Source organism: Phallusia mammillata, chromosome 5, assembly GCF_965637545.1.
Source record: "Phallusia mammillata chromosome 5, kaPhaMamm4.hap1.1, whole genome shotgun sequence".
Classification (NCBI taxonomy): Eukaryota; Metazoa; Chordata; class Ascidiacea; order Phlebobranchia; family Ascidiidae; genus Phallusia; species Phallusia mammillata.
In genome coordinates, this window is record NC_137256.1 from 3,882,873 (window position 1) to 3,895,742 (window position 12,870).

General features: G+C 35.7%; 1 protein-coding gene across 1 annotated transcript; it reads left to right on the plus strand.

Annotated features, from left to right (window-relative positions):
- The first annotated feature begins 2,026 nt into the window (after positions 1 to 2,026).
- On the plus strand, positions 2,027 to 3,255 carry LOC145230406 (uncharacterized). The gene is made up of 5 exons (XM_080095833.1): positions 2,027 to 2,154; positions 2,331 to 2,487; positions 2,552 to 2,655; positions 2,725 to 2,882; positions 3,040 to 3,255. The coding sequence occupies exons 1-5, from the start codon at positions 2,040 to 2,042 to the stop codon at positions 3,235 to 3,237; spliced, it is 732 nt and encodes a 243-aa protein (XP_079951959.1). The 5' UTR covers positions 2,027 to 2,039; the 3' UTR covers positions 3,238 to 3,255.
- The last annotated feature ends 9,615 nt before the right edge of the window (positions 3,256 to 12,870 follow it).

The window sequence follows — 12,870 nt, forward strand, 5'->3', positions numbered from 1 at the left end:
ATTAAAATTGATTACTTTATGTTTAAAGTTTAAATTAACTATAATGTTTGGCGTCATTTAGACTTGATTTATTCAGCAATAGGTTTGTTTATTCAGATTTGGAGTGTTTTCTATTTTCCACCTTCTGAAGGTCAGTACACATGCATTGTTCTCAATGAAGATGGTTGTTTTTTCAAATCCCCACTGCGACTAAATCTTTTTTTGCAAAGGTCGCATTGATACTTTTTGACATCGGTGTGGGTCAACATGTTTTTTTAACAGCCCGCCTGTAATAAATGCCTTTTCACATATATCACATCGTTGGCGTCTTTCTGTTTAAAGTAATCCATTTCATAAAAAAATAGTAAATTTAGCCTATTTTTTCTTTGTTTTTTGTTTATAGTAAAACTAGCAATGCTAATGGGTAAAAAGAAACGTCCTTGTTAACCAACACTTAGTATGTTTTATGTTCTGTTTTGATTTGTGCTGGACTTACTACAAGTAATGTTTTGGATTATTACAAGTAATTGAAAGTCATTTAAAGGCAACATGTGGCTGAATAATGTGGATTTAATTCGAGACCTGTGTGTACTGTTCAAACTGCTTGATGTGTGATTGTCGCCATGACGTCATAATGGATACGTATGGCTTATGTTTGTTTTTATGTGGTTTAAAGAAAAACCGCTGTCTTTGCTATTGACGTTGTCGTCTTGGTTACTATTCCACAGAGTTGCCTTGTAACGCTTGTCCACACAAATGTTCGTTGCACACAAGCAAGAGTAGGTCGTGTCGGAGAACGCGAGCTTTAGGACGGGCGCGTTTTTAAAAGGTTCATCAAGTCTTGTGTGACGAATAGCGCAGGGCCAGGCTGTGCACCTAGCGGTCGTTACGAATACAAAGCAAAATCCTACCTGCTTTCCAACGTCTATCGTCCTCAGTCACCATATCAAAACTGAGAAATGTTCGGGCAGTCGTAAAATTTTCCAGAAACTTTTTTTTGCTCAATTCGGGTTGTAACAATTGCAAGTTTACCTATCAAATAAGCAAATGGACTATAAAAAAGCATGCAATTACAAATCATGAGTCGCTTTATATCAACAGAAAAAAATCAATATATTCAACATTATTATTTTTACGTAAACACTTTACTTTTTGCATTTTGCCACCTTTACTAAATGATTAAAACATCATTTGTAAATATCTTGCAAATCTTAAATTTGACTTAATAGGCTATTTTCCATTTTTTATATTCCACTGCGTATTGCGTAAACGTGCGTAAATGCATGTGAAAAACGGTCTGTAACCTGACATGCATAAACGGATGTGTCACTCCTAATGTGATTTATAACGGCAAATTACAAATAACACGGGATGTCAATTCTGAAAATTTTTGTATTATTATCGTATTGCTTTTGAAATTATATGTCAATAGTTGTTGTTTTCATATACTTAGTCAGGTTTTTTTAAGGTTTGGTTTGGGTGACCGCTAAGTAGTTTTAAGAGACCGCAAGTGTTTCATTTAAATACCAAAAACTGTAGTTGTAGTTGCAAGTCCAAATTTTGGGAAACCGCTGGAGAAATTTGGGGGACCGTTTCGGATTGAGGCCATTCGGGACGAATGACAAGCCCTCTGGTTTCTGCAAATGGATAAAAGTGAAATAATATGCAAAGGGCTTCATTTCTGAATCGGCAAAAATACAGACTTCGAACTTGCATGGAGCTCAGAATAACAGCGGGATACAAAAAGCAAATAATGTAAGTAACAATAGCTTTCCGGGAAACAAAGGGGTCACAAAAGAGGCAGTTAATAACTTATTTCTGGTAGTTAATGCCGTTGACCATATTTTAGAAAAAGGAAATTGCGAATAAAGCAACATGGTATGTTAATTCTGAACAATGTTGTATTATTATCGTATTGCTTTTGAAATTATATGTCCATATAGTTGTTGTTTTCATATAGGCTAAGTACTGGTTGATATTTCTGTTACAAACAGTGATAATATGTGCACCTAAGAGTTATCATGATTTTGTTTATTTTTAGAAAGATCTCAACAAAAGAAATGGAGTTTAGCAAGGAAAAATTGATTGAATTAGTTAGAGAAAAACCTCCTTTGTATGACGTAAAAGACCTTATCAATGCCTGGGATTCAATTGGAGCAGAGTTTGGTTTAACAGGTAATTGAACTAATTTTACACAATGTAGGTAAGTTTTTTTCACTGGTGATGGAAATGTTAAATATGTTCCCCATAAAATTGCTTTTACAAAGGGTTTGTTGTACATTCAAAAGCCTGTAGGTTGTATTAAATGCAAATGTAAAGTATTTAACACTTTATGTTTTCTTTTTTACCAGGAAAAAATGTGAAAGAAACGTGGCTAAACATGAAAGACGCATATGTACGAAGAAAAAAGGAGGCGGAAAAACCAAGTGGGTCCGGATTTGTGCCAACACCAACATGGCCCTATTTTTTAAGCATGTCGTTTTTGGATAATTATACACAACACCGCAGGTATACAAACTACATGTTTTATGCTTCATTTTTATAACAAACCTATTCTCTCGGTTTTGTAAAGGACAAATACAGACAATTTGTTGTCGAAGGATTTAACTAAAGAGATTATGATATCTGAACAACAAAATGTGCATTCAGCATTTTGTTCATCTGCTGACATAGAAGGTATATTTGGATTTGTGTTTTTTTTACAATCTTTTGTTTATTTTTTAAGTAGTGCTTTGTAATTTTTAGTAAACAACCCTAAAACAGCAAAAGAATTAGATCCGACTTCTCGTTTGGATTTAACACTAAAAGCAAATTTTAAAAAGAGGTCACTTATTTATACTGGCACATCAATTAACATGGTAATCAAAAGACGCAGAAGAAAACCAGCCAACAATGATTTTTCGGTAAGTTCACTTTTCTCTTCTTTTTTTTTAGTTGATTGTTTTTTTTGGTATTGTGTCAACTCAACTCAAGTTTCTCCAGTTTGAGTAAAAAGTGTTATTGAAAAAATATTGAAGCATTTAAAACACTTTGTAGAAACTTATGTCGTTGTTTTTTTAGGAAAAACGAACTGAAGTCCTGCAAGCAACAACCAGAACTTTGGCAAATCAACAGAAGTCGACTGGAAAAACTGGTAGAGCCTTTAATTATTCTAAAATAATTGAGGAGAGGCTCGAGACAATACCAAAAAATATGCACAAGGCTTATGTTGAAATAAATGAAATTCTTGAAAAATATGAAGCAGAAGAGCTTATTTAAATTGACCAATAACCATGTTCAGCGTATATATATATATATATAAGTTATATCCTGATTTGCCCTTCCTTTTAGTGGACAACTTTTTAACCCCAACATTTCATACCTTTGATTGTGTGCACTGTGTGTTACTTATACAGATACTGATTTGATGCAGTGTGTAGTTTTTTTACTGTGTTCAGTAAGCAAACAATGTTTCTGAAAAAAAATACATGCGTTTGAATATAGTTTGTTGCACTTTATTGTATTCATTACCGTTTATGCTTTTTGCTGCTCTTGGTAGATTACCCCCCCCCCCCCTCCAGCCCCAAAAAGTTACCCAATATTTATTGTGCATAAAAGAAAGAATATGTTTCAGCAAGCCATGAAATGCCACAGTTTAAAAACAGGGAAACAAACTTATCTTAAAAACTGACTCCTTTCTTTATTAACATCACTTAGCCTAGTGTTACCATATCTGCGTGAGCAAATTTCCGGACGACTTTATATCAATATCTCAAACGACAGCAGACCTGCGTTATATTCAGTGGCGGCTCGTGCCTAAAATTTCTGGGGGTGCTGCTCCAATTTTTAGCCTTTATTGGACAAATATAAGTTGGCAATATATAGAAAAGCCACATTTCTAGTTTTCTGGTCATTGTTTTGTGTAGAAAAACAAGTAATACAAATCTTAATTAGCAACTCCATTGTGACGTAATGGTTGTTACGCAATAATGTACACGGGTGTAAACAGCAGACGGTATCATTGGGGAATTTTGTTTACTTGCACAGCGACAGGTCAAACTCAATAACATGCAGTAATAATGTGGCACAAAAACGCACGTAACACAGACTCGAAACAAAGCGGTTGTAAATACGGTAAAACACAACAACAGTATATAGAAAAAAATTATTAATAAATGAGTCGAAAAAGGTCGAAGTATTTCAATTGGACAACATTTAAGTAAAACTGGTTATAACAATGACTACTAACTAACACACTTGCTATTCAGTCATTAATATGGTCATGTATCATTTAAGTACCTTATAGCCACAATCAGCATTTTCAACATATTCCATTACACGTCACAGATTATAATTGCCACACAAAAAACTAGCCATAAAGCTTTTTATTTGTATCATAACTGACAGATTCAACAACCACATTACATTTGTGTCAGAACTTGTTTATTAAACATCTTTTCTTAATTTTTGTGTACAACTATTAATTGTTTGTAAGTTTCCTTACTGCTAAACTTGCTGCTTTATTTGGTGGCAAATAGCTTATAATTCCTTTTTTGAAACTCTGCAAGCTTTGAAAATTACAACACTCTCACTCAAATTTAAAACATATTATTAAACCTTGTGCTTCTATTTTACAACCAAAATGAATCATAAAGCTATAGTTTAAGCAAAATAATTGATAGCTTCTTCCTTGATTTCCAAATGACAACCAAGAAAATGTTTTTTTTTGCTATTTAGTTCTATCAATGCAAGTGCAAGTCTTTTTGGAAATAATGGTGTTCCTTAGAAAAGTTTGCATCCTTTTCAGTGTTGACATCTTTTTCAAGAACCGTTCTGTCTTTGAGAGACTCATGGAAATTGCTGGCTAACTGGCTTTTCCTTTAAAAGTTTCAGTAACTTTTCTAACAACAGGATATGTTTGGTGGTCACTACTATCTCCCCTGTAGAATGTTCATTCTTAAGAAACATTTCCAGTGAAGCAATTTAGCAGCTACTGTTTAAAGAAACATATAATGTCCATTATATCAATACACAAGATTGCACTTGGCTGCAAATACTGTCCACATGGTGTGTTAAGAAACCAAAACCTGAAATTGTCATCACTAAGGTATTTCGAAATTCCTGTTGCTTGTGTTGTCATCACTAAGGTATTTCAAAATTCCTGTTGCTTGTGCAATTGTTTGTTCTGCATTTAATATTGCCTGAATTTCAGTGAGGCATTTAACTTCACAGTGTGAGTAGTTCTTGTGGTTGCTTATTCCTGCATGTCATATTTGGAATAGAAGATGTTTTATGCCAGTTTTCTTAACTTTTTATTCAGGTTTTTATTGTAAAGGTTAATCGTGACTTTTCAAAGTGTTAGATGACCTTTTTCTTTTTCAAGGTAGTAGATACACTTTCTAATTCAATGATAACTGCAAAAACCGAAGCTCATTTACAGTCATCTTAAAAATTCACGACTAACCTTCAAACAAATAAATTAAAACATGGCAAAAAAATTGTTTAACTTTGCTCACTGTCGAACTAAGAATATAGCAAACGGGTTTGGTTTTGGAGCACAATATAAACCCGGAACAGACAACACAGCTACAGCGGCCGGTTCACACGCTGCGTGATTGGTGGAGCTGCGCGAGCCGCAGCACCCAGTCGCCTATTTCGCCCGGCATGTAGCTTTTCCAAGTGCGCATGCGCACAAGTGCAAAACGTCATGAAACGTCACGATTCGTCATGAAACTGGAGCTGCAGTTCCACCATAGATAACATATTAATGCCATAATTGGCATTAAATGAAAAAAAAAAATTTAAATGAAAAAAATGCCGATCAAGGCGGAAATTATACTTATAAAAATCATACTTAGGAATAAAAAATAAGTATCATGAAAGTTATCTGTATTGTTGTGGTAGGAATATTAGGTGAAAATATCTAGGGGGTGCTGCAGCTCCGCAGCATCATAGCACGAGCCGCCCCTGGTTATATTGTTGACTGTTACCAACCCAAATAGTCCCATTTTGACAAAATAGGATTATCAGACACAAAAAGCGCAGTTTTGTTTCTTAATTAGAAAACACAAAACGTTCCACATGATAAGGTCCTTTTGAAAGAGTATGGTTAGATTTTACGACGCAAAAATTACCAAATAGCTATTAATTCATGCTGTTAAGTTGTTCTCATATGAATATAGGCAGCTTCAACAGGCTAGAAACAGGTAAAACGTACACTTTATGATCCTTCAGGATAAGATTTGTGAAAAATGCTGCAGGTTAGGCTAGTACAGCGGTTCTCAACCAGTGGGCCATGTAAGCATTTTGATTGGGCCACAGACCAATCAAATAGAAAGCATTTTTTAAGAATTTTCATTTGTGTCACTACACTCAATTTTACAAGAATAATGGCTTGGGGAGGAATTGAGAAGGAATGTAAATTAATTTGAATTATTCTATTTACGGTATAAAGTTACTTTGAGTTTCTGCAACCCCGTATGTTTATGATGTAATAAACTACTTTGTGATAACAATAAAGCCAGATAATAGCAGAATATTAATTGTCCAATTATTCGGTCATAACTGAAAGTGCTTGATTAAAGAAGGGAAAGTGCTGTTTTATGATTTTTTGCATTAACATATTTTGAACTTATTATCTGTTTGAAATATGTCCTGCAGTTTTTTTTGTTCTGAACCTACTTTATAGTTGTTTCTTTCTTTCATAAAAATTTACTGGGCCACAGAATTTTTGTGCAATGAAAGTGGGCCACGAAAGAAAAAAGGTTGAGAACCACTGGGCTAGTACAAGACACTAAAATCTGGACATTAAAAGTGTTTTAATAGTGACAAGAATTCCGGCAACGAATGTCAAGCAACACACCCTATGCAAAAGCAAAAATGACAGTAAGTAGTAACTTAATTGTTGCATATAGTTTAGGCTCTTTAAAGACATTGGGTATGTTGGAAAGTTTATGGGGCATGGACGCCACAAAATAACTTTTTTTGCCGCTAGGAAGGGCGAGATTACATTAAAGTTTGCAGCGGTAACTCGGCATTGTATCATCATAAAAAAGAGACCCTGTACCTGCACCTCTCGCAACAACAGTGTTGTGCTTTTTATAATGCTGCAAATTGCAATGCTGCTCTAAGCCAATTGGTAATTGTACTGAATGCGAACGTTTTATAGTTGTTTGTTACGTATTGGTTTAAAGTTCAGAATAATATTTTAAAAGCATATAATGCATGACTAACGTTTGTCCGATTCTTGGCTACCCGAGGTTTATGTCCGGATACGACTGACATACCTGGCATACCCGTGTTCGGCACGTATTGTATTTTTGTGTGGTTTCGACAAAACGATATTTTAGATTTGACGTATAGAATTAAAGTACAGGTCGGAGGTCGGAGAATGGTCTTGGTGGGTTTCATCCGACCAAGGGGTCGTAACTTTGAAAAACACACTAACGTTTTTATGCATTTCGTTTCATTATAGGCCTTCTGGGTCATAAAAGCAGTATGTTAAGTTTTCGACATACAAAAAATCAAATGCTGCAAAACACTCGTCAAAAATCGTTTTTGGTCGAGTTTCTGGGAAATTTCCCTGTCCGAACGTTTTTCAGTTTGGGAGAAACTTTTGTGTTGATATGGTCACTGAGTACGATAGACGATCGAAAGTAGATTGGGTTTTGTTTTGCATTCGTAACGACCGCTAGCGCTAGGTGCGCAGCCTGGCCCTGCCCCGTTCGTCACACTAGATCAGTAGTTTTCAACCTGTGGTACGCCGAAGCTTTTCAGATGGTACGCAAGTAGCTTTCTGTAATACTAACTTTAAGTCAGATTCAAGTTGTAACTCACCTGATTAGCCCAGACTGGGGCGAAACTCGTGTTTTAGACATTCCTTTGAAATTGCTAACTTTGCTGGTGTCAGAAATATGCCAGTCTGGTCAAGAAAAATGGACCTATCTCTTGCGCTATGCATTTACACAGGGTGTAAGTCAGTGGTGGCTAACCTATGGCGCATGCGCCAAACGTGGCGCATTGCCTTCTTTTGATAATCATGAAAATCAAATTAATAAACTAATACATAAATAAAGTAAGCCAGCCCTATTAATTATATATATATATATAGTTTATCAGAGTTATTTTTTACTTAATAGTTCTTATTTCTTATTACTAACCTTCTTATGCAAAAGTTGTTTCTTTCTCTTTCTCTCTATATACAAGAAGTAGTCATAGAAGGTGGGGTTACGAGACATTTATGGCGCATCCAACACAGTATGTTAAAAAGTTGGCGAATGGTATGTAGAAGGTTGGCCACCCCTGCGTGTAAGTGATACGCAGCGATAGAAAAAGTCGTCAGGTGGCACGCGATCCGTATAGGATTGGGAACAACTGCACTAGGCGGACCCTTTTGAAAACGCACCCGCCCTACATAGTGATACGCATCCATTATGACGTCGTGGCGAATTTTACATCAAGCAGTTTGAACAGTATACACAGGCTCCGAATTAAATCCACATTAATTAGCTCCATTTAAATTTGAAATGGCTTCCAATTACTTGTAATAAGTCCAGTGATGGGTTAGGTACATAATAATACAAGTTCAACACAAATCAAATAAGAACATAAAACATACCTAGTGTTGGGTAACCAGGGCTTCACTAGTCTGCGGCTAGAGCAGTGGTTCTTAACCGGGGTTCGGCAACGCCGAATCAGGGGTTTCGTCGAAGGTCTTTTTGAAGTGCAATACAAATACTCGTTTTCGTCAAACTTCAGGGTCCATAAACATGTTTATTAAAATATACGTGTTGGCGGCCGAAGCGTAAATAAAACTCTTTTGCTAAATATTTTGATTTTTAAACTGCTCTAAACAGTTTTTGTGGTACTAAAAAGAGTACCAGCCTATAGTAACCATATGCGTCAGGCTTTTTGTACGCCTATTGTGTGCAAAGAATAAGAACAAAACAGGTACCTCAAGCTTCACAATATAGATTATGACATCATAAACACTTTGCTGATCTCCACGCAATGTAGCCCCCTGCACTAAGGTTTAATTTATTTTTTGACGTAACAAAGAGCATTGTTCGTATTGATTGTAAGCAGAAAAACAACGAAATTTTGTTGGTAGCAAAAATTTATTACTTCATCTTTTTCATGTTTGTGTACAGATGCTAAAAATACAATGCTTTATTTTGGTAAAAACCAAAAAATGCCGAAATTATAGCAATCCTGAAACAAAAGTTGCTTGTATCATTATGTCAGAACTTAACAAAATGACAAACAGTAACTGTTGCCACTACGTTTGAACAAAAACTAATTATGACCCACCAAACAAAATGGGTTAAAAACCTAGGATGTGACTTTGGGGTTCGACCAAAGGCTGAAGAATATCGTGGGGGTTCGGCCGTTATAAAAAGGTTAAGAACCACTGATCTAAACAACAATTTGTTGCTTTTCAGTTCTTTACAAATTGTTGTTGTACAAAAGCAGTTATGCGTAGATATTTGTGACAACAAGATAGTTGTGATATTTAGACGTTTTTATTTAAACATGATTTGAATGCAGCGGATTGGAATTGCTCAATATCATTCCAAATTTCTTATTTGTTCCCAAACTGAAACTGAATAATCCGTTATTAAATTATTTGGTTTCCTTTTTTTCAGGTCAAAATCCACAAACATTACGGGGATCAAGAACTGGTGTGTGGGTGGGAGTTTCCAGTAACGATGCATTTGAGACGTTAACCCAGTGGTTCTTAACCTTTTTGGTGTGGCTTCCCACTAAAGTAAATCACCAAGTTCGAATTTCCCCCTCTGTTATTTTTATAATGATGTTTTGTGACCAACATTAACCACAAAAATTGTTCTTTAATCGTTTTTTTGTGAAGCGATTTGGTCGGGACCTTAAAGGTATACTGCAATCTTCTTTAGTTTGAATAGTGATTTCGTGAGAAAGTAAATTTGTTTGGAATTTTGAAAAATTTCATGTGCTTACATTAGTCATTTATTGCATCACAATGAACAGATCAAATGCATTTATTCGCGAACAATAACAAAGTCATTGATACTTTTAGTAATGTCTGTGACGTAACCAACGATTTTTGGCATGTTATGCGCCTTGTAAAAGTAGGTGAAGTTAATCCTACTTACATGTTATTGCGGAAAATATTGTATTAAATTAAAATTTCCCACCGGTTAAGAACCATTGCGTTAACCACTAATTGCAGCGATGTTGACGAACAGGATTAGTTTTTTTTTGATAAGGTATATTTATGGTTTGCATGTACTATCAATAAAAAAAAGAAGATGTTTTTAGGTATTATGAAAAAATATACCAACGGAGAAAAACTTAACCGATGACACTACCGGTTTCAGGGTTACTGCCTATCAATCGGCAACCCCTGATATATGTGCTTATTGTTTCAAGGATAGTGAGAGCTATGGAACTCAGTCAACTAAACAGAAGCCTACGCAGAAAGGTAATTGACAAGGATCAGAGGGTAGAGCTACTAACACCATACGTTTCAGGTGATCCAAAAGTGCTTAATTTTCGATAGGTGGCGTAAAGAGCTGAATTATTTATTTAGCGGCTAAAGAGGGGTTGGTTTAGGATGCAAATGTTTGAAAATTTTACATTAGTAACTAATTTTTTGGGTTAGTTTTATTGAATTTTAAATGCTTATACCTTATTCCGACCTTAATAGCCCTAACCGTTAGCATTTTTTGAGATATACCGTTTTAAAAATTAGGTAATTTTGGATCACCTGAAACGTATGGTGTTAGCAGCTCTACCGGATCAGAGTACCTTGTGATACGCACAAAAGAGCCTGTCCCTAACTAATACGCCGGCAAAATTTTTACAAGAACTTGTTTAGTGCTAAAATGTCAACTTTGTTGTTGTTTTACCGCACTGTTGCAATGTTGAAAATGGCTAAGCGAAAATTCAAATTTACAGATGAAATGCAAGCAAAGTATACCTGTTTTGGAAAGGTAGAAATAAATGGATTTGCAAGCCAGGAACATATATTTAAGTTTGAAACGAAGTTTGGAACGCAAAAAAGGTTAACGCAACTGAGATAAATTTTTCAGGGATTGTGTATCAACAAAGATGGTAAACCCAAAGCTAGTTGCTTTGGTAGACAAAGTGGCTTGCTTCCAATGAACTATAGTTATTTTGTTAAATCTTTCACAGGGTAGATAGTTTCCACTCGGTAGCTGCTTGGCAAATCGTCGACACATAGTTAAGTGTTTTTAGTGTTTTTTCGACGTTTTTTTTAGTTAAAAGTCTTTTTTTTCGAAAGTTAAAGACCAGTGGTTTACACGACAAAACAAGGCCCCTTTAAAGCGAATGATGAAGCAAATGACGTAGAAACGTGTCTCATGGAAGCCAGGAACTAAACACCTCTGCCTCGATGACGACTTGTTAAAGGCGGCTACAGTGTAAACTACAATATTCATTGCAAATTGTTTGGTGAGTCTGATCTTTGCATCTCAATTACAGCTGACTGATTACAGCCCCACAGAGTGTTTCTTATTTCTTTGTATTCTTGAGTAAACGTTTAAAGGCGAACGATTAAATCAGCTTCCACACCCCCAAAGGGAGAAAAATAGAACAAAATAGACTACCAGAAGACTAAAAATAGTCTAAGAATAGACCCAGAATTCACCGGCGACAAAGTCGAAAATAAGCTATATACAGTAGAGCAAAATATTGGCTATTGCGTAAAACCTTTTTTCCTTTAAGTTATAGAATTCATTTTATGTCAAAGGTGCAATTTATAAAGTCATAGCGCCCTCGAACCGAGCTGCTATGCTTCTTCTCAAGTACGAGCGGCTGTGTTCTACTTTAAACTTGAAACGGAAATGACAGTATAAACAAGAGGAATTATGCGTAATGATGAATAAACACCTTATGTTTGTGCAAAACATTCTAGAATAACAAAATGACTCAAAATATCTTATGACTTGCATGAGAACGGAAATACCAACACTTACATCCAGTTATAAAGAGGTTAAACACTTCCCCTACATGCTGTGCAACATTATTGCAAACAACATGCTAACGTTAAACATAAACTTTGTGCACATTAATATCATGACCGCTACACGGGTTTGACTAAAAGCCTGACTGGTCTGACTGTGCTGAGTGGCCTGACTTCGGCGGCAATGTTTCACAATCTATTTTCGGACTGACCATAACCCTAACCTAGCCCTAAACTGACCCTAACTTTAACCCAATTCTCCATCACCCAAGTCAGGGCTTTTCCAATCGTCGAATCGGGTAAATATTTTGTGAAACACTGCCGCCGAAATCAGGCCAGTCAGCACAGTCAGGCTTTTAGTCTACCCTAACAACAACTAGACAAAAAATGTTACGTCACAAAACGAAATAGATTGGTTAATTATTACGACACACAACGCAATAGATTGGTTAATTGTTAGGTCACACATCGCCATAGATTGCAACACATGTCATGATGTGAAAAAATGTATTGATAGAAATCAGCAAATATTGACATAATAAGAACAAGAAATGCCACTCGACTCAATTCAAGTGAATGCATAGAGCCGTAGACAAAGTGTTTGACAAAAAAAATGTTTAATTTTGTGACATAAAAATAGCCTGGTTGATACAAGAAAAACGCTTTCACGAAAACTTGTCACGTGTGCTAGTTTAAACAGAACTACCAGACGTGTTTTGTCTCTTTGCCGAATTAATACGGTTTCCTTCCGGCCTGCGAACAATTATAGGACATTCGTTCGTATTTGTTGATAAATTGCCTATTTTTGTAACCAGTAGTTTTAAGGCAGTCTAGTGTACAGCGCCATAGTGACACTGGATCATAAGAAATTTATGTTATCTGCTTTGTGCGGCCTTTAACCGGTTAAAGCTAGTGAAATTACAGTTCGGGTGGTAAATGTAACACATCGG

What these genes read in the sequence shown, in the direction of transcription:
- LOC145230406 (XM_080095833.1), top strand. Translation starts at nt 2,040, where the DNA reads ATGGAGTTTAGCAAGGAAAAATTGATTGAATTAGTTAGAGAAAAACCT. An exon ending in AGCAGAGTTTGGTTTAACAG is followed by an intron (nt 2,155 to 2,330) that starts GTAATTGAACTA and finishes CTTTTTTACCAG; the next exon opens with GAAAAAATGTGAAAGAAACG. An exon ending in TTCATCTGCTGACATAGAAG is followed by an intron (nt 2,656 to 2,724) that starts GTATATTTGGAT and finishes TGTAATTTTTAG; the next exon opens with TAAACAACCCTAAAACAGCA.